This window comes from Artemia sp. Qi Xiang Cuo, chromosome 15 (assembly GCF_049724085.1).
Source record: "Artemia sp. Qi Xiang Cuo chromosome 15, ASM4972408v1, whole genome shotgun sequence".
Classification (NCBI taxonomy): Eukaryota; Metazoa; Arthropoda; class Branchiopoda; order Anostraca; family Artemiidae; genus Artemia; species Artemia sp. Qi Xiang Cuo.
Genome location: NC_142808.1, coordinates 358,241 through 379,413, shown reverse-complemented (window position 1 = coordinate 379,413; position 21,173 = coordinate 358,241). Strand labels below are relative to the sequence as shown.

At 35.4% G+C, this 21,173-nt stretch overlaps 1 protein-coding gene across 2 annotated transcripts; it reads left to right on the top strand.

Moving 5' to 3' along the window:
- Window positions 1–6,561: 6,561 nt before the first annotated feature.
- LOC148943194 (uncharacterized) lies at window positions 6,562–18,630 on the top strand. Of its 2 annotated transcripts, none has more exons than XM_089101568.1 (3): window positions 6,562–6,582; window positions 14,890–15,051; window positions 18,157–18,630. In XM_089101568.1, the coding sequence occupies exons 1-3, from the start codon at window positions 6,562–6,564 to the stop codon at window positions 18,565–18,567; spliced, it is 594 nt and encodes a 197-aa protein (XP_088957694.1). In that variant the 3' UTR covers window positions 18,568–18,630. The 2 variants fall into 2 exon arrangements, with proteins under 2 accessions (XP_088957694.1, XP_088957695.1); XM_089101569.1 differs by lacking the exon at window positions 6,562–6,582 and adding an exon at window positions 10,955–10,970.
- The last annotated feature ends 2,543 nt before the right edge of the window (window positions 18,631–21,173 follow it).

The window sequence follows — 21,173 nt, the reverse complement described above, 5'->3', positions numbered from 1 at the left end:
ATGTTATTGCAAGTTACCAATTATTAAAATTTTAAGGTTTTTATAGAAGGGATGATTGTTAAAACTTTGAAGGAGGCTCATTTGATTGGAAATTGAAAGTTCAAGGTCAATTTTGAAGAATCAAAGGTAATCACAGGACAGTCACAGTCAGCCTTTCCCTCTTAACCGATATCCCCCTCCCCCAAATACATCCGATCAAAATAAAAATAAACATTTTGTTCGAAATAGTCTGAAGATCAAATAACCATGCCTTTGGGGTTAACAACCCCACCAGCGGCATCTGGGGCAAGGGCTGTAAGTTAAGCTAGTTAGTCATTGATAACACATAAGGTTTTTGTAGAAAAAAAAATCAGAATTTCACAAAATTTCAGTGCACTTTTTCAGAGTTAAGAGTGATCAGAGGGCTTCCACCCCACCCTATTTTTCCCCCAAATTCATCTGATCTAAATTTTGGGACGGCCATTTTATTTAAAACAGTTTAAAGGTTAAATAACTATACCATAGTTAAATAACTATGGTTCATAACCCTATTGTGTTTTACCCAATGTAAGTACGGTGGTTGAGTTGCATGAGGGTTCAGTGGCACGAGGGTTCGGTTTTACGGGGGTTCAGTTGCATGGTGGTTCATTTGCACGGGGTTTCAGTTACATGGGGTTTCAGTTACACGGGGGTTTAGTTAAATGGGGTTGAGTTGCACGAGGGTTCAGTTAAAGGAGTTTCAGCTGCGTGAGGGTTCAGTAGCACGAGGGTTCAGTTGCAAGGGGGTTCGGTTGCACAGGGGTTCAGTTGCACGGGGGTTCGGTTACACGGGGGTTCAGTTGCACGGTGGTTCGGTTATACGGGGGTTCAGTTACACGGTGGTTCAGTTACACGGTGGTTCAGTTACACGGGGGTTTAGTTAAAGGGGTTCAGTTTCTTGGGGTTCAGTTACACGGGGTTCAGTTACACACACACTGTTGCCTTTCGACCAGCTGTACATTCCCCTCCTGATGCCCTGTTAGTTTCAGTTTGATATGGGCAGTCGTTTCAAATATATTGCTGATACACCCTTTTGACAATCTGTATGAACATATTATTTTTTGATCTTGTTCAACTTTCCCCTCAACGTTTCCTCAAAATTTCACTTTAATATCCTCAGCCTTGGTAATACTCGCTACGAAAAAAGGATTTCTATTGATAGTAGAGGCAGCGGTAGTAATATTAGTATTAGTGGCAGTAGTAGTAATAATAATAATAGTAGTAGTAGTAGTGCTTAAATATTGCCTTTTGGTCAATTCATCTTTTCTTTTCAGTATTCCTTGAAAGTTCCAACTTAGCTAAATTACCTAGTCCATTCCTGAGGTACGCCTTTTCGACAATCTGAATTTACATAGTGTGTTTTTATTATGTTCAAATTTCTTCTCTATTTTGTCTCAATTTTTACCTACATACCCATAGTATTGATAGTGCTAGTATCATAGAAGTAGTGGTATCAGTAGGCGTAGTAGTAGCAGTAGACGTGTTGTATTGGTAGCAGTAGTAACAGCAGTAGCAGCAGTATTACTTGCAGCAGTAGTGTGCACCTGTTGCCTGTAGTAGTTGTAGTAGCAGTAGCTGTAGTTTATTGGATGATTTTGGGGGATTGATAGGTGTTGGAGGAAGATGGTCGATCTCCAATCATTTTTGACTGTAAAAAACACCACATGTTGCCTTTTGACCAGTTGAACATTCCCCTCCTGATGCCCTGTTAGTTTCAGCTTGATACGGGAAGTATTACTTGCAGTAATAGTTTGCACGTGTTTAATGTAATAGTTGTAGTAGCAGGAGCTAGAGTCGGCACCTGCGTATCCTTAGTCTTAATAGTACTAGTATCATATTAGTTGTTGTAGTAGTAGGAGCAATAGAAGTCTTGTATTAGTAGTAGTAGCAACAGCAACAGCAGCAGTTTTAACAACAGTAGTAGTATATAGGTGCTGTTCTTTTGGCCAGTTAAACATCCCCTCATGATGCTCTGGAAGCTTCGGTTCAATGCGGTAAGCCGTTCCAAAGATATTGCGGGTACGCTTTTTTGACGATCTTTATGCACATATTATGTTTTGATTTAGTTCAACTTTTCCCTCAACATTTCCTCAAATTTTCACTTCAATACCTTCAGCCATGGAAGTGCTCACTACAGAATGAGCAGTGGTAGCAGTGGTAGTAGTAGTAGTAGTAGTAGTAGTAGTAGTAGTAGTAGCAGTAGTACTAGCGGTAGTAGTAGTATTGGTAGTAACAGTAGTAGTAATAGTAGTAGTGGTAGTAGTAGTAGTAGTAGTAGTAGTAGTAGTAGTAGTAGTAGTAGGAGTAGTAGTAGTAGTAGTTTAGTAATAGTAGCAGTTGTAGAAGTAGTTGTAGTAGTAGAAGTGTCTACAAATATTGCATTTTGGGTCAATTCATTATCTTTATACTTCCCAATAACCAATACTATATGTAAAACATGAAAAAAGTACATAGCTTGCAGCCCTCCCCCTGGGGACTCTGGGGGATCAAGTCATCATCAAAGACATAGTTATTAGATTCTTTGACTATGCTGAAAAAATAGCTATTTCCAAATTTTGATTGGGTGACTTTCGGAAAAAAGTGAGCGTGGGAGGAGTGCTAGGAGTGCAAGTCACTTAAAAATGACACTAGAACTTTTGATTTCCGATCAAACAAGCCCTCTCTAGATTTTCTACAATCACTGGTTTGATACGATTACCCCTGGGGGAAAAGAAAGAAAGTAACAAACAAAAAATTAACACGCATCCGTGATCTTTCTTCCGGCAAAAATTCGTATTGTAAATAGGAGCTTGAAACCTCTACAATGGGATTCTCTGCTATACTGAATTCGATGGTGTGTTTTTAATTAAGATATCTTGATGTTTGGGGGTGTTTTACTTCTTTATAAAACAGTTGATAAAAATTTCTCAGGCTTGTGGCTTTTGATGGGTAGTATTAAATTTGATGGGTTTTACAAACTTTGAATATGCATCAAAATTTGATTCTGTTGATATATCTATTGTTATCGAAACTCTGGTTCTTAGAGTTTCGGTTGCTATTGAGCTCCATAGCTCCTTACTTATAGTTCGTTACCACGTAACGTTGTTGTAAGCTTTGTTTTCGTTGTCTAATAATTGGCTGGTTCAAACGACGGTGCTTACAAATTATGTACCATTTTGCAGGCCAATATATTTAAGTCCATAAATGTGTATATAAAAAGTCTTTATATATATCAAACCAGAAGCAGACACTTATCTCATTCAATACATAAGTTATACTCTGTCTACTAAGGGTTTAAACCTACAAATATAAACGATTCTTTTCTACGGTTTTGAATATATTCTCTATAACATTTTAAGGAAATGCAGAAATGCATGATGATGTAATAACTACCGGTTACAAATAAATTCATGGAAATCGCCTTAATTCCTTGATGAAATTAAATAAACAAACCAAATTTTTTTAAACTGAAAGTAAGGAGCGACACTAAAACTTAAAACGAACAGAAATTATTCCGTATATAAAAGGGGCTGCCCCCACCCTCCTTACGCTAAAGTTTGACTTTGTCTCACAACTTCTTTTTTTAAAACAATAAAAAACTTTAGCGTAAAGAGTGAGGGGTTGAGGAGGGGGCAGGCTATACTAAATTCGTCGTATTAGCTCCGTTAAAGGACATAGCGGCAAGATCAATTTGTAACGTCCTTCGGGAAAAGATAATAGGGTACTTCGGTTTGTTCAAGCTTTTGATTAGTGAGTATCATCCTACTTATCGTTCCGAACAAATGCAAACATTCCTAGCGAGTATGAATATTAAACACCGCTGCACCACGCCATATAACGCCCGAGCTAATGGACCATGTGAAAATTTAGTATAGACCGTGAAGGTTATTGCCAGGCCCTTTTGCTCCCAAAATCAAAGTAATTGGAGCAAATATCTTCCCGAAATTCAGCTTGCCATCAACACTGGTATTTCCGCAAGCGGTATGTCAGCATGTAAAATGTGTTCGGTACAATTATTCTGCATATTATGAAGTATGAATTGTTTTCTGACTTCAAACCGTCCAAATAATTCACCCCGCCCTTTTTTGTGCAAATATATAGCCCAAATTATATATTTTCCATGTATTCTGTCATTTCTCTTTGTCTTGTCTCACGCTAAGCTGAAAGAAACTAACGAAGAAACCGGGTTGATCTTGAGTTTTACACAACGTAAACTTGAGTGAGTTGAGTTTAATACCCAATTTCCAAAATTTCTTCCCCCTACGGAAAAAAAATCAAATAAAATTCTCAAATTTAAAAAGCCTTGTTTTCCACAGGGAGGAGGGGGGTATTTACCAGGGGGTATTTTCCACGGGTAGGGGGTATTTTCCGGAGGATGTTTTCCGGGGGAGTATTTCTGCGGAGGGTATTTCCTCGGGGGGTATTTTCCAGGAGGGGGGGGGGAGAATTTTCCACAAAGGATTATTTTCAAAGGAGAAGGGGGGGGGGTAAGCGCCTGTGGTAATTTTCCGAGGGGGTAACGCCGCGGGGTAAATACCAGGGGTTATTTTCAGAGGGGGTAAGTCTGGGGGGTAAACGTTGGCCACCTTGTATGATATAGCCGCTACTGGTCAGGTTGTTCATTCACTGAAGGACTATAAAACCGTTTTTTTATTAGTTTCTTTTAGCTTAGAGTGAGACAAGACAAAGAGAAGTGACAGAATAGATGGAAAGTATATATTTTCGGCTTTATATTTGCACATTAGGAGGTGGGTGAGAGTGGCGTAAAGTATTTGGACAGTTTGAAGCTAAAAAACAATTCTTACTTCATAATATGTAAAATAATTGTACCAAACATATTAGGCTTGCAGACCCACTATACTTTACCCCCCCCCCCCCTAAAGTGCAAATATATATCCCAAATTTGTTCCTAAAGAATTATAATTTTATCATACCTAGGTAATTTCATTAGGATTAAGCGTCAGAGAAACATATTAGAAGAATATTAGATAGGGGCTATATCATACAAGTACCTTTTTTATCTCTGTGTTTCACTTCAGTCAGAAATTTACTGCTAAAATAATTTTTTTTCACTCGACCTTTCTCCCTTCGCAGTGATGTCGGTGGACAATATGGGTGATACAGTTTCGCAGAATCAATAATATCTTTAGTGATTATATTTTAATTACTATTTTAATATACTTTAATTAGGCATTAAAGTAGAAAAGTATTGTCTATTAATGTTCCAGGTGTGTCAGCAATTCTAGTAGGAATAGTGATAGAAGGAAACATATTAAAAGATAAAGCAGAGGATAAAAAGTCACAAGAAGTTGTAGATGAAGTTTTTAACAGGTCAATATTGAAGTCTCCCAGAAAGATAATTTTCATGGGAATTGGCACCAAATTTACCTTATACCCCAGAGCCAAGGCTGTATCCAGGGGGGAGGCTAGGGGGTTTGACCCCCCCTCCGAGATACTTTCCCGGCTCGTAAAAACGTAACAAAATGAAAATAGACAATTTTTTAATGCGTTTTAAATTTATTTTTGTTTAGCCCCCAGAAAAACACTTTTGTGAAACCCCCTCAGAAAAAAAATCCTGGATACCACCTTCCCCAGTGCTACCCAAGTCTGACTTTTTTTAATGCTTAAACCTGAAAGAGCAGTTGAAAGCTGGATATTTCAATACAACTGATTAAGCAACAATAAGCGAAAACAAGTCTTGCTTAAGCAGGGCCTTAAAATTTTATCTGACAACTCTTTTTTTATCTTTTCTCCTTGCGTTTCGTATTTCAAGAGCCAGAATCAATTTAAAGCTAACTTAATGTAAAGCTAATAATCAGCACTTGTAAAACTGCAAATATGACACGTGAAAAGCCACTATACGATTTGTGCATACACAGTTGTATAAAAAAAATTTACCAGTCATCAAACTGGAAGGGAATTATTTGTCGTCATGAAAATTTCCCGGATGCAATAATTCATCCAGGAAGTAAAATTAAAGAAACCCCAGAATGAGGTTCCAATAATTGAAAAGTCATAGAGAGATAAACTGGTGTTAAAAAATAAACAAAGAAATAAGAATTTGTTGAAAACTGAACAAAATATTTTGTAGCCAACCATACTGTTGAACAGTAGAGGTCTGATGAAGCAGAGTAAAACTTACAAGTCTATTTATATTATACACTTTTTTTTAATTTTTATTTATTTCCTGCTTAAGTTTAAGGATTGAACAGACCTTTTTCAGTCATTCAGATAATAAACGACATGCCTGGAATAATTATCTAGATTTCTACAAAAGTTTTGCTTGAAAGAAACAATTTAGGTAATAATGGTATTACAGGAAAAGATGCTATTGCAGGATCATTACATCTGTTGATAAGTGGATTGGGTGCGGATATTGACCTGACCACATTTTTGAACGCACGCATATGTCAAGAAACTGATGAGATGAAAGGAAGATGAACCCTGCCCGAAAATAACCTGAAGTTCCTCAGTAATTTTAAAGCTAGGGGAAATTACTATATAATATCCGGAGGACTCTTTGTAGCAATCAGTAATAATACTGTTATCTTGCAATATTTGTAAATGGGAATGCCTATAACGTTGGTAAGTAGCGATCAGAATCAATAACCATGCCAACAACATCGTCTGTAAGCAACTAATTTGGAGAAAAATCATGCAAAAGGCTTTTTTTTCTGTATTGAACATACGTTGCGCAATATGATGTTTCACATTTTAGTAAATACGCCAATAAATACATCCTAGCCGAGTGGTTAGCGACTGAAATTTAAAACCTGACAACAGGGTTCGATTTCCCGTGTAACTGGTTATTTGGTTTAGATCGGCGGTCAATGTTGTGACTCTGTAAGCTCAGTCAGAGTCGACCCAGCTCCAAATGGGTTCCTGAAGAAATTTGGGGGGAAAACATGGGAAATGTCAAATGATGTGCCCCCAACCACCTATTGCACTCCTGACCGAAGGCATTAGGCCCGTTTTCTCACTCATGAATTTGCTAAGATCTTATATCTTTTGTCAGAAAACGCTTAAAAGTGAAATCTTTGATCAAAGATCTTACATCGTTGGCCGTTTTTGTGCAAACGTATTTCATCATTCTGCTCTGATCAGCGGTCTGAGAACAATAGATCTCCCGTTTTTTAGCACTAAGATCTTACATCTTTCTGCAAAGATTATCGTTTTTTAACTCATCTAATGATGAGTAGATCATCAAAGTTCTCTCATCATTGTTGTATATGGCAAATCAGTGGCGGTCTTCACACTTTTTGCTATCACCAGTGAGCTGTAAGGTCTTAGAAGAAAGATGAATTAAAAAACGATAATCTTTGTAGAAAGATGTACGATCTTAGATGTAAGATCTTAGTGGTAAAAAACGGCCCTATTGAAAGAGGAGATCGGTACCTGCGCAACGCAGACCATTGGTCAGCATTCAAAAAAGTTTTTCTTTTTAAAGTATTAATAAATGATAATATATATAGAATGAGGAATTCATAGCGAGTCCACTAGGATGTTATGTGCGGAATACGGGGAGGGGGGATCCAAGATCAAGCAGGTGGTACATTATATATTTGATTAATGTAACGACGTTTTACACAGCATAAAGAAATAACCAAGCGAAAATGTCCACTTTTTGATGTAAAAACTGTATTCCATTATTTCAAAATAAATATTACAGGTGTAAGCAAAAACACAATAAGAACTATGAATTTTGAATATGTTTAATTTTAGTAAGTTTATATTTATTCTGTTGTTGGTTTTAAGTATACAGCCGAAAGATCTTTTGTGCGACATAGGCAATTATACAAAAAAACATGAGTTTTTTTTTTTATAAGATATAAATATGGGTTTTACTCCTTATCTCCGTCGAAATTTGTTGCTTTACGACATAATATGTTGCAAGATATATGCAACTTGGCACAGTATATAATCTCCTCAGCAAAGTATATTATCCCCTGTGTTTTTGAAAAGCTGCAGATAAAAATCACTTTCTATCACTTTCTATCGCTCTATCACTCCAGCTTTCTATCACTTTTAATTAAAGTTGTCAAACTTGCTATCATTTGTATTTAAATTCAATCTCAAAGACTTTTATGTCTTCTCAGTCTCAACTTAACTAAGCGTCTCAACAAATACCCAGCTACCTTTTAGCCTTATATGGAAAGTATATTTTTAAAAATATGTTTCAATTAATGTTTTTGAACTTTGCCCAATGTTTACATATTGTATAGGTTATTGCCAAGCATAAAGACATTTTCAGTTTTTTTATCTAGTTGCGGGGGGGGGGGGTATGGGATTATGTGGGAGGATTTTTCGATGGAGGAATTTTTCATGCGAGAAGGGAATTTTCGATGGAGGGGGTGCCAGATTTCCCGGCATCATTAAAAATGATCAGAAATTAAACAAAGAAAAAATTTCAACTGAAACTAAGGAGCAACATTAAAACTTAAAACGAACATAAATTATTGCGTATATGAAAAGGGCTGTCCCCTCCTCAACGCCTCGCTCTTTACGCTAACGATCACCTTTACATTAAAGATAGTATTTGTCATTAGGAAAGCGATTTTTGTCCTTTTGTGTCCAAAAAAGCCAAGTACACACAGGTGTAGCTTTAAGAAAATTTCGTTGGAAGTGTTGAACTAAATAAAAACACGCTATGTTTAAGCGGGTTTTCAAAAGAGCGTATATCAGGAATAACTTAGGGTATTAATCTGGAACTCTTAGAAAATGATAAGGGGATGATCATTTGACAAAAAAGCAATATTTGTACACTAACACTAATGTTAATACATCTACTACTTCTACTATTACTACTTCTAATACTACTAATAACACCACCAATACTTTTTTTGCTACTACAACCCCTACTTCTATTTTGAATACTACCAAGGGTGAATATATTAAAGTGAAATTGTCAAGAAAAATTGAGAGAGAAGTTGAACCAAATCAAAACACATTACGTCCACACAGGATGTCAAATGGGCGTATAAGGTGTATCTTAGGAGTGGTTTACTGCATTAAGTTTAAGTTTCCAGGGTATGAATTGGGGGAAGTTCAACTGACCAAAAGGCAATACCTACTTACTGTGACGTCTACACATTCTAATGTTACAACTATTAATACAACCTACTATACGACGTTCTACTGCTACTACTACTATTACAACTACTATTACTACTGCTATTGCTACTACTATTGCTACTACCGTTGCTACTGCTACTGCTTCTACTGAAGCTCAAGGTAAAAATTCTAGGAACTGTTGAGAGGATCTTATACTTTGTTGAAACACGCTAGGTGCATGGAGGTTGTCAAAAGGATGTTTCAGTAATGTCCCAAGAAATGATTGCGGTATCAGGAGGGCTACATGGAGAGGGTTACGGGGGGAGGGGTGGCAACTAAACCCACTCTCACGCCCACCATTTCCCCAAACACATCCAATCAAAATTTTGAGACATCCATTTTGTTCAACGTAGTCAAAAGTTCTGGAAATTAGGTCTTTTAGGATGATAACCCCCTCAAAGCCCTCAGTGCAAGAACCGATTGAGGTATCATCTGGAAACCTTAAATATATGTTGAGGGATATGATGAAAAACAGGTCCTCCATGCCTACTGCTACTAATGCTACTGCCAGTACCAAAATTATTGCTAAGAAATATTACCCATAGGACTACTAAGCCTTTGGTTCCAAAATGATTGTGGTAAATATAGTAAAAATCTACAGTAGCTAAAAAATTCTGTCTTGACCCTTTTTATGTTACCTTTATTTAAATATATGTAGCCCCCCATACAAAATACAGGATAAAGGATGAAGTTTAGTCTTACCCATCAAAAATTAGGAGCCTGAGAATATTCGCCTTATTTCCGAAACAATTAGGAAACACCCCCTAAAAGTCATAGAATCCTAATGATAATCACGACATCAGATTCAGCGTACCAGAGAACTCTACTGTAGACGTTTCAAGCTCCTTTCTCCAGAATTGTAGAACTTTGCCAGCAGAAATAGTCGAAAATTCTAACAACTATGTCTTTGAGGATGACTTAATCCCCCATATTCTACGGGGGAAGGGCTGCAAGTTATGAACTTTGCCCATTGTTTACATATAGTATTGGCTATTGGGAAGTATACAGACGTATTCAGGGGATATGCTACATGGAGAGGGTTATGTGGGAGGATTTTTCCATGGAGGAATTTTTCCTGAAGGTGGTGCTGGCTTTCCCAGCATTAAAAAAAAAACGATCAGAAATTAAATAAAAAAAAAAGTTTTTTCAACTGAAAGTAAGGAGCAACATTAAAGCTTAAAAGGAATAGAAATTTTCACGTATATGATGGGGTTCAACCCCTCATCAATACATTGCTCTTAACGCTAAAGTTCACATTTTGTCCAAGTTCTTTAAAAATGGCTCCTGAACCATAAAGGCAGTTTAATTAGAATAATAAGCTCTTTTAAAAGTTCTTTAAAAATCTATAGCGTAAAGAGCGAGGTATTGGCGAGGGAACAAGCCCCTCGTATACATAATAATTTCTGTTCGTATTACGTTTTAATGTTGCTCCTTACTCTCAGTTGAAAAAAATTGTTTTTTCATTTAATTTATTTTAAGTTCAAGCTTAAAAGTTGAACTTGCCTTTTCCTATTATTCGGACAAAACAGGACTTGTGAGGAAGAATAATCTTGATATATTCAAAAACTTGACTAAAAGACGTGATTAAGGTAATTGCGGTAAGAAAAGAGGTTATTGCAAAACCATTGGATTATTCGATTTGCGAATTAAGAGTGGTCATTGATCTGGATAGGCCTACATGCTTCAATTAAGAGACTAATAAGAAGGGAGGATGATGAGCCGTCCCTGAAAAAACCTCAAGTTTCTCACCAGTTTGTAAAGGGAGGGGAAGTTGCTATAAAATCTTTTGAATACTCTTTGAAGCAATTAGTAATTTGACGGTTGTCTTGCAATATCTGTTAATGGGAATGCCAAGAACGCTCGTAAGTAGTAATTGGTACCATTAATCGCACTCGGAATTATTAGTCAGAAATGAATCTGAAAAAAATCATGCAGCATGTTGTAGCTTGCAAACACATTGGGCAATAAGATGTTGAAGGTATTAGTAAATGATAAGTTTTATGAGATAAAGAAAAAAAATGATTTTAAAAGGCTAATTAGTAGGGAGAAAACCAATAATCAAATTGCTCTGGCTATGTAGTTGGATAATGTAGAGATAATTTTTACGCTACCTAAGAAATTAAATAAGTCAAACTTGGCACTTTTTGATACAACAACAGATTTAATCAAAACGACAACAAAAACTATGAAATTAGCTTGTAATTAATTGGTTTGTGTTTGGTTTTATTTTTGATTTAAATATATACAATAAAGCTTACAGAAAGATCTTTTGTCTAACTTGTACAATGGCATTAAAAAAGACAGCACGAGGTTTTATCTAAATAATTTTGATGTACCCTAAGCAACCTCCATTGATAATAATAATTATAATAATAATAATAATATTTTATTACCCGTCAAAACCAAAAAAAGAGAAGGAGTACATAAAAATACAAGTGCACCGTTGTATAGACAAAATTAGACAAAATGGTAAAGTGCACCATTGGAGCATAGATAAAACGTCAATATATACCATATATCTCCCAAAAGTTGCAGATGAAAATTCAAGTATTTCTATTAAATTGAAAATAATTAGATCTGTCAGGTTTCCATCACTTTTGATCATATTTGTTATGATTTGTATTTAACTTTAAACTCATCGACTGTTTCACCTTATCAGTCTCAGCTTAAACCAGTGTTAAAAAAAATTAGATAAAAAAAACTAGTTTTTTTTAACTGAAAGTAGGAAGCAATTTTGACTGAAAGTATTCAGTAACCGTTCTTAAGAAAATTGGGACAAACAGTCAAACTCTATTGTAAAGAACAAGGTGTTGAGGAGGGGGCAACCCTTAATGCGAAAAAATTTCTGTTCTTTCTAAGTTTAAATGTTGCTCCTTACTTTCAGCTTAAAATTTTTTTTTTGTATTTCATTTAATAAAACAACAAGTTTTTTTTTCAACTGAACGTAAAGAGCAACATTAAAACTTAAAACGAACAGAAAATATTACGTATAAGAAGGGGTTTTCCCCTCCTCAACACCTCGCTCTTTACGCTAGTTTTTTAGTACTTTTGAAAAAGCTTCTTATTGCTCTAGTTAAACGACCCTTGTGTTTCAGGAGTCATTATTAAAAAATTAGGACAAAATTCAAACTTTAACGTAAAGAGTGAGGTGTTGAGGAGGGCGAAAGCCCCTTCATATAATTAATGATTTCTGTTCGTCTTAAGTTTTAATGTTGCTCCTTTCTTTCAGTTGAAAAAAAAACTTGTTCTTTTTTATTTAATTTCCGATCTTTTTTAAATAATGCCAATCTAGTTCCAAATCCACGGATAAACCCTCCCCCCACGGAAATATGCTGTAGATAATTCAATCCCGGTTAAAATTTAACCCGGACAATTACTCTTAACCACTCCATGCGGAAAAGTAAAAGCAAGACATATAAAAAGAATTTTGTATAAAAATTCTGGCAAATTCCCGCAGTGTACAATTTCCCCTGATAAGTTCACTCCCTGGAAACTTCCCTCCCCATGGAAAATAATCCCGTGGAAAAACCCTTAGCAAAAAATTTGTCCTCCTCCACCCCAAAATGTATGCATGCATCGCAATAACAAATATTACGCGTAAACAATGGACAAGTTTTTTGACTTAAAGACCTTTCCCCTGGGGCTTTGGGAGGCTCGTGTTATACCCAAAGGCATAGTTATTGGGCCTTTCCACTATGATGAACAAAATGGCTATCTCAAAATTTTGATCGGACGATTTTGGAAAAAAGGGGCGGGGAAGGGGGCTTCGTTGCCTTCAAATTTTTTTGGTAACTTAAAAGGGCACTAGAGCTTTTAATTTCCGTTCGAATGAGCCGTCTCCCGATATTCTAGGACCACTGGGTCGATACGATCACCCCTGGGGGAAAAGAAAAGCAAGCAAACAAATAAACGCGCATCTTTCTTCGGGAAAAAAACACAAAATTCCACATTTTGCAGATAGGGGCTTGAAGCCTGTACAGTAGGGTTCTTTGATACGCTTAATCTGATGGTGTGAATTTCATTAGGATCACTTGACTTTTAAGAGGGGTGTTTTCCCCTTTTTTTGAAATCAGGAAAATTTTCTCAGGCTCGTAAACTTTGATAGGTAAGATTAAACTTAATAAAATTCATATATTTGAAATCAGCATAAAAACCCAATTCTTCTGATATATCTATTGGTAACAAAATTCTGTTATTTAGAGTCTCGGTTACTATTGAACCGGGTCGCTCCTTACTTACAGTTCGTTACCACGAACTGTTTGATTTCTGTTCGTTTTTCAAATAATGAAGGTAAATCCGGCTCCTCCATCATGAGATAGACCCTCCCCCTACTTTTCGGGAAACTCTTCGTGAAAATTTTCATCAAACAAAAGGTACACACCTCTGTCAAGTTCCCTCCAGACAGTTCCATCTTCGCTGAGAATACCCCCTCCCTGTAAAATTTCTTGCGAACGATTCAGCCTGAAAAATTTTCCCTCGAACACTTTGAAAGACGCTTTAATCTCTAATTAGTTCCTCGATTACTCCGAAAATACCCTATTCCCTAAAATCTTTTTTCCTAAAATCGAAACATGCACAAAATAGCCCCCAAATATTTCCTCCAGAGCTTCTGCACACGCAAAATTGAGCTGGTAAAGAGAATGTAAGACAATTTAAAAGAATGTCGTATAGGAATTCTGTCAAATCCACACAGTTTCCCTGGAAAATTTATCTCCCTGGAAATATCCCTCCCGAAGGAAGATTCACTCGCTGGAAATCCACTTCAAGCAAAAATACTCCCTCTTCTTAAAAAACGTCTGTATACTTCCCAATAAAAAACACTATACGTAAACAAGGGTCAAACTTCATAACTCACAGGCTCCTTCCCACGGAGTGTAGGGGGTCATTTTACCCCTAAAGAAATCTTTTAACTATACTGAAAAAATTGCTATTTGACAAAGTATGCAATTGAATCATTGCCCCCCCCCCCCCCAACTTCTCTCAACTTGCTTTAAAAGAGTGTTGCAAACAAGCTATAAACAAAATTGGAATGGTGAAACGAGTGAGGAAACGGTCGCAGGAAACTTTTTTGCCTGGCCAATCAAACAATTAGAATCCGAAAAAAAATATTTTGGTTTCTTTGGTGCCAAGAAAATTTGTTTGTTTTTTGAAAATTTGTTTGAATTGTAGCAGACAAGTGTTAAATCTTTTTTCGAATATACCAAATTAACAACTAAGTCAGAAATCAGTGAGATGAGCAGTTGCAGTCCTGGCCTCTCTAGCGACCGGGGAAAACATTGATTAGCCCCCCCCCAGGTCTCTCATAAAATATTTAGGAGAATTTTCAGCCAAATTTATATCTTTTAATATAATTATTTTCAATCTATCAATAAATTAATAATTCATTTTTAGTTATTTTGTAACATATAATTTAAAGATTAACTTATAACTTCATATTATAGATTAATTTATAACTTCATTAAGTTGTATTCAATTGTTCTAATTTTTGTTATTTAATTATTTTTTAATTTAATTTTATTTATTGATTAATTAATAATTCACTAATTGTTTGTTTATTTACTGAACCCTCTACTTTGTCTTGATTAAAATAAAATTTCAAAAATTATAAAATGAGTATAACCATTCGATTGCTTATTTAAAATTTTTCACCCCTAAAATTTCTGTACCTGGACAAGTGCACCCTCCAAAACTGCACATAGGCATGAAAACTAACTATTTTACTTTATCAGGGTTATTTTCTCTCAGCGTAGAGTATAATACAAATGATAAATATTATTTCAGTTATACGTCTCAAGCATCATTGGGCTTGCTCTTTGTGCTCCAAAAGGTGTTGATGATGAGTCACGCACATCAATAACTCAAGTTCCCATATCGAAGAAAGTTAACGAACTCAATGATGGCTCAAATGCCTTTGGTTTTGAAGCCGGAGATAGTATTTCCAAGGTAAATATCATGCTGTATAAGTTATATATTGAATCATGATTTAATTATGATTTTAAAATAATATTCTGGATGATTTTAAAATAATATTCTGGAACGGCTACTTGTTCATTGATTAAATTGTGAATTATTTTTTGTTTAATAAAGTTTAATTCAATTCAATTCGAAAATTCAATCCGTTCCTCATGATGAAAATATAGTGTATAAATAGATTAATACAATACATATAGCAATTACAAGGTTAATGGTGGAGAACTTGATTAAATTACTGCATATTGCACATATGTAGCCATCATGAAATAACTTTACATAGACAGTTGCAGATAAGAGTAAGTTCAAAGGATTGACTTTGGGCTATAAAAAAACTAAATGTTTCAAAAAAATTAGGTTAGTTTTTTACTTCCTAATCTGCTTGCTACCTGGCTTCTCCATATATAGGTTTAAAATTACTATATATAGGGTCATTTGGAAATAGGTGGCATCTGCTCCTAGCATTTAGGCCCTTCTACTGAGGGGCGAATCTGCTGTATTTTTATTGAAAGGCAAGAAGGGACCATATCCGAATAGTCAAGGGGCTTTGGATATATAATATTTTTTTCTTCACATAATTGGCGGGAGGGGGTCAAAGAATTGAGTTTGGGCTACAAACAAACTAAATGTTTCAAAAAAATAGGTTAGTTTTTTACTTCCTAATCTGCTTAACACCTGGCTTCACCATAGCCTATATACGATAAAAGTACTGACATAGGGGTCATTTGGAAATAGGTGGCATCTGCTCCCAGTATTTATGTCCTTCTTCCCATGGGCGAATCCTCCCTCCGAACGACGCCTCTGCTTCTCCCTAGATTTCAAATTATCATTTAATATTTTCATTGAGAAAATAGTAAATTTAGACCAATCTTGACTTTGAAATCCAACTTTGACCCACCCCCGAAATTTTGATGAATTGAAGTCAGTACTCCTAGCTATTCTTCAAGCTTGTAGTTATTTTTAATGGCATTAATAGATCAAATGAACGTTACATAAGATTTGAACCTTTTGGAATAGCTTCTAAAGTTTTTGTAAAGAAGAAATTTTTGTTTTGCTTAACTTTTTTGGCTTTAACAGAGGCAGCTTTCTAGCGTTAAACTTAAGTAAACAGCCATAAGGCTTCGATACAAGATTTTCCACAGAGCCACTTTATATGAAGAGGGGGGGGGGACTCTACAACGGACTCATTTGATTAGAAATTAAAATTTGTAGGGTGATTTTAGAAATTTCTAGTTACGTCTTTTCTTTCCCATTTAAATCTTATTGAAATTTTGAGATAGCCAATTTGTTAAACCGAAGTCAAGTATAGCTAAACCTCCCAGCTAAACATACCCACCTAAGCCCTTGCGACAAAGATTCTAAGTTATGCAATATCTAAGGAGACAGTAACGCCTGGGCCCACTAGAAGTTTCATAGTATGTTAAAGGGGATGTTAAAAAGTAGATGGGGTTAATCAGCACCCACCCATACCCTTTTTACCTGTCATAACCTCAAAGACATATGATCAAAATTTTGAAACAGTGATCTTGCTCAAAACAATAAATAGGTCAAATATCGAAGCCTCCGGGGACGATATTGCCCCCTACAGATTCTAGGTCAAGGAATGAAAGTAATATAAGTTGCTCATCGTTTATATGTAAGGTTAGTTATTGGAAAAAGGGGGAATATTGCTCCTACGTCTAAAAAGGGATATACATATGAGTATTAAACACTTTGGATACCCGTCAACTAAAGATATCTATTGTCAAAATAATAATGATTAAAGGGTAATTTTTGAAATAAGTCATTTCCTAAGAATTAAAATGTATTTGCTACATGAACTTTTAAATTTGATAAATCCCTTTAATTTCCTGTTGTAATTTTTAAGGCTAGAGAACTATTGGTTCGCCAATTTGCAGTGTGTTATACATCCAGTAAAACTTGAGATCAAAAGATCTGACAGATATAGAACCGGCAAATGATTTGAAAAGTTTGGAAAAACTGTGATTCTAGAGTTTCTAAGGGGGTAATCCTTAAACTCACACTCTTTCCTGGTTGCTCTAAGAATTACACCAAATGAAAACTTTCTTCTCAGTTTTGTAATGGCTGGTCTAAAATCAGCCCAGTGCCTACTTCTGCGCTCCTATCTTAAAGCTTGGACTGCAAAGTTCAAGCTTGTAAACATATTTATGGTTCCAAAAATGTGACATAAATCCATCCTTCTCCAATAATAATAATAATAATAATAATAATATTAATAATAATAATAATAATAATAATAATAATAATAATAATAATATTAATAATAATAATAATAATAATAATAATAATAATAATAGTAATAATAATAATAATAATAATAATAATAATAATAATAATAATAATAATAATAATAATAATAACAATAATAATAACAATAATAATAAAAAAAAAACAGTTTCTGAATTCAAAACTAAATAAGTTTTAAGAGCCAAGTGATAAAACATATCGTCCATACCAAACGGTCTTAGATTGCCTAGTGCATTTAGGTTGGCTGGCCCCTAGCCCCCCATTGCACTTCCTGGCTGAAGGGCCACGAAACGGAGATCAGCACCGCCGGTTTGGACCTTAAGGGTCTAGTGCCGCATCCTTTACCTTTACCTTTAGTGCATTGCAGCACTCAAAACTTAAACAATCCCATCTCATTCCAAATATATTTTCCTTATATAAGAAGGTCAGTTGGCCTTCTTATATAGAAGGCAGGGTAGTTGAAATCAGTTGCATAACACTAGATTTACTAAGTGATATAAAATAAACTTTCCTGTACGTCTAATTTGTAGCAGCCAATAAGATCTGAAAATAAATGGAATGGCTTAATATATTTTTCTGTTATTTTTACCTATGGGTCTAAATAATAAGTATACAATGGAATAAAAACTTTCACTTGATTAAAATAGCTTTGATGTCTGTCTCCGTAAGATTTTATGGTTACGGAACGGTGATAATAGCAAGCGTATTTTCTGTTAACGTAAGTTATTGACATAGACCTTCTTATTTAAACGTCTTTGCACCAAATTTAAAAACATGTATCTAGAAACTAAAATTTGACTTCTGTTACAGGCCAAAGAAACAATAAAACTAAATAATCCTGAAGAAGACTTTAGCACGGATGCTAATGAAAATGGAATTCCAGACGCCTTGGAGAACGCCCCAGTAGCTAGAGTTTCTGCATTACCTGTTCAAACGGTAGAACCTGTGCTTCAACAGAAGGAAATAGATCCTACTTTTGCTGCTGCTCCACAAACAGTGGTTAAAACCTTTCAATTTGAGCCTTTTGCATTCATCCAGCGAGCTTCACAGGGATTTCCGTTCTCCTTTGTCAGTCCTGCTCCAAATACAAAACTTGAACAATTGAATCAAGCTCAATCTCCTCCACGTCAGGTTCCTCAGCTTGTGATTGGACAGTTCCAGTCTCATTCTTTCCGGCCTCAATCTTTTCAGTTCAACCCACAATTTACCACTTTTAACTAGGGACATGGATGAGAAAGTTTTTTTGGTGCATTTGCTTTATTTCTTAAAAATAAACAAGTTCTTACTTTATTTTGAAAAATCTTTCCAAACTTCTGTCATTAGATAATCGTTATATCATCAGCAGTACATCAGCAGTATTATTCTAACCTGGAAATGCGGTACCAAATCATTACTGACGTTTTAACGTCCAGACCCTAAGCTAAATGTCTGTATTGCAATTCCCATATCTCCAGAGGGCACCCCAAAAAGCGAGAGACTCTGATATGCAAGAGAAGAGCAAGAGAATTGGACAATAAAACACATCCCTCTATAAAATAAAAAATACTAATTATTTTTTCATCACAAATATCCAACGCCATTTCGACAACGATTCATTGTAAACATTTGTTGACGTATATCTACTATTTTTTATGATAATCTGTATTCATTAGGTAGTGCAATAGTGGTGCTTAAGAAAAGAGCGAAGTGGGCAAAATATGTTAATAATTGATTTTTTATTACTTTATTTTTCACAACAGCACTTTGTATGGAAGTACTTGTCATAGAAAATTTAAAAGCGGCTCATTTGATTGGAAAGTGAGAGTTCTAGTGCGCTTTTTAAGGGAACTATTCTTTTTTTCAAAGAAATCCGACGAAAATATTGAAGTAGACATTTTGTTAAACATAGTTGAAAGGTCTAATAACTATGCCTCTGGGGATGACAAACCCCCTCCGCCCCAACAGCCCTTAGAGCAAGGCCTGTAAGCTATAATTTTCACTCATTGTTTACATTCAGCATTGGTCATTGGGAAAGGAATTTTTGTCCTTTTTTGTCCAAAAAGGCCTAGGAATAACTTATGGTATTAATCTGGAACTCTTAGAAAATTATAAGGGTAACTGATCTATCAATCTCTATCTTAGAAATTGACCAAGAGGAGATATGTGTACAGTAATACTGCTATGAATACTTCTATAACTGCTACTACTACTACTATTACCACAACCAATACTTTTACAGCTTCTACGACTACTACTTCTATTATGAATACTGCCAAGGGGTAATATATTGAGGTGAAATTGTGAAGAAAAATTGAGATAGAAGTTGAACCAAATCAATACACACTGTTTGCATACCGGTTGTCAAATGGGTGCATCAGCAGTGTCTTAGGAGTGGCTTATTGCATTAAGTTGAAACTTCCAGGGTATGAATGGGGAAATTTCCAACTGACCAAAAGGCGATACGTACTTACTGAAACTGCTACAACTTCTAATCTTACTACTAACACTACTACTACTTCTACTGCTAATACTGCTATTACTACTATAACTACTACTATTACTACTGCTACTACTAGTATTGCTACTACCATGGTTAATGTTACTGCTACTGCTTCTAGTGAGGTTCAAGGTAAAAATTTCAGGAACAGTTGAGAAGATCTTAAACTTAGTTGAAACACGCTAGGTGTAAGGAGATTGTTAAAAGAATATTTCAATAATGTCTCAAGAACCGATTACAGTATCAGCTGGAAACCTTCAGCGTATGTTGATAGGGATGATGAATAAAGGTCCTCCGTGCATACTGCTACTAAGGCTACTGCAACTGCTAAAATTATTGCCATAAAGTATTACCCACAGGACTACTAAGTTTTTGGTTCCAAAATGATTTTGGTAACTATAGTGAAAATATGCAGTAGCGATACTATTCTGTCTTGACCCTCTTTAAGTCACCTTTATTTAAGTGTGTATAACCTCTCCCATACAAAATAAAAGATAAAAACTGCAGAAACTCGAATACAACTTTGTTAACGTTTGCCGATGGAAATGTCCCCGATTTCCAACAGTTTCAGAATACCCCAGTTAAATTTATTCTAATTATCCTGAATTATTTGAAAATAAAAAGAAATTACAAAAGAAAAGCTTGCAAAAAGCTTACAAAAAGGAATTACAAACACAAACCCCAAGCCATGGAAAAGAGGTAGGTTTTGATACACAAAATGTGCTACAATCCACCGGATGAGACAAACCAGTTCCATTAAATCACATTTAGAAACATGTAGAAATTAATCAATATTGGAAATGCAGTGGTGACGGATCACACAGAAGGTGCTAAGCCAAACTTAGTTTTGTTAGTGAGAAGCAGGGACATCCCGAGCCTCTTTTCAATGTAGGGGGGGGGGAGATGAACTTCGTAGATTTTTACCAAATCACTGCCTGATTTTTATCAAATTTTGCAAAAAAATAGATTGACCTTTAAATTATACTTTAATATCTAGAGATTTAGTAATAAATATAGATCGTAATTAGAGAGAAATTCCCCTACTTTTTATTCATGTCCACTTGTGAACTATTTGAGATAAGTATCACTGGTCAAAATAATCATTTTGACAGGCTAGTGTCAGCAAGTCACGAAGTCGTTTTTTTACCAGCTTGAGCAGGTTAAAATTTCTTTTTCATTTAGCCGATGTCACAGGGACGGTTTTTGCCACCTGGAATGCTTCCATACTAATGGAAGAACATTTGTCAGTTCTATTTCAACAGTGAAAATGTTTTCAAATGCTCTGTCAATGAGACATTCTTCCACATCATGTCTGAAGGGACGTCGTTGAGATTTGAATTCCTCTCTCGTC

Excerpts from the sequence above, each read along its gene's own strand:
- LOC148943194 (XM_089101568.1), top strand. The coding sequence starts at position 6,562 with ATGGGAATGCCTATAACGTTG. Across the intron at positions 6,583-14,889 it reads TGGGAATGCCTATAACGTTG|TTATACGTCTCAAGCATCAT; the intron begins GTAAGTAGCGAT and ends ATATTATTTCAG. Across the intron at positions 15,052-18,156 it reads CCGGAGATAGTATTTCCAAG|GCCAAAGAAACAATAAAACT; the intron begins GTAAATATCATG and ends CTTCTGTTACAG.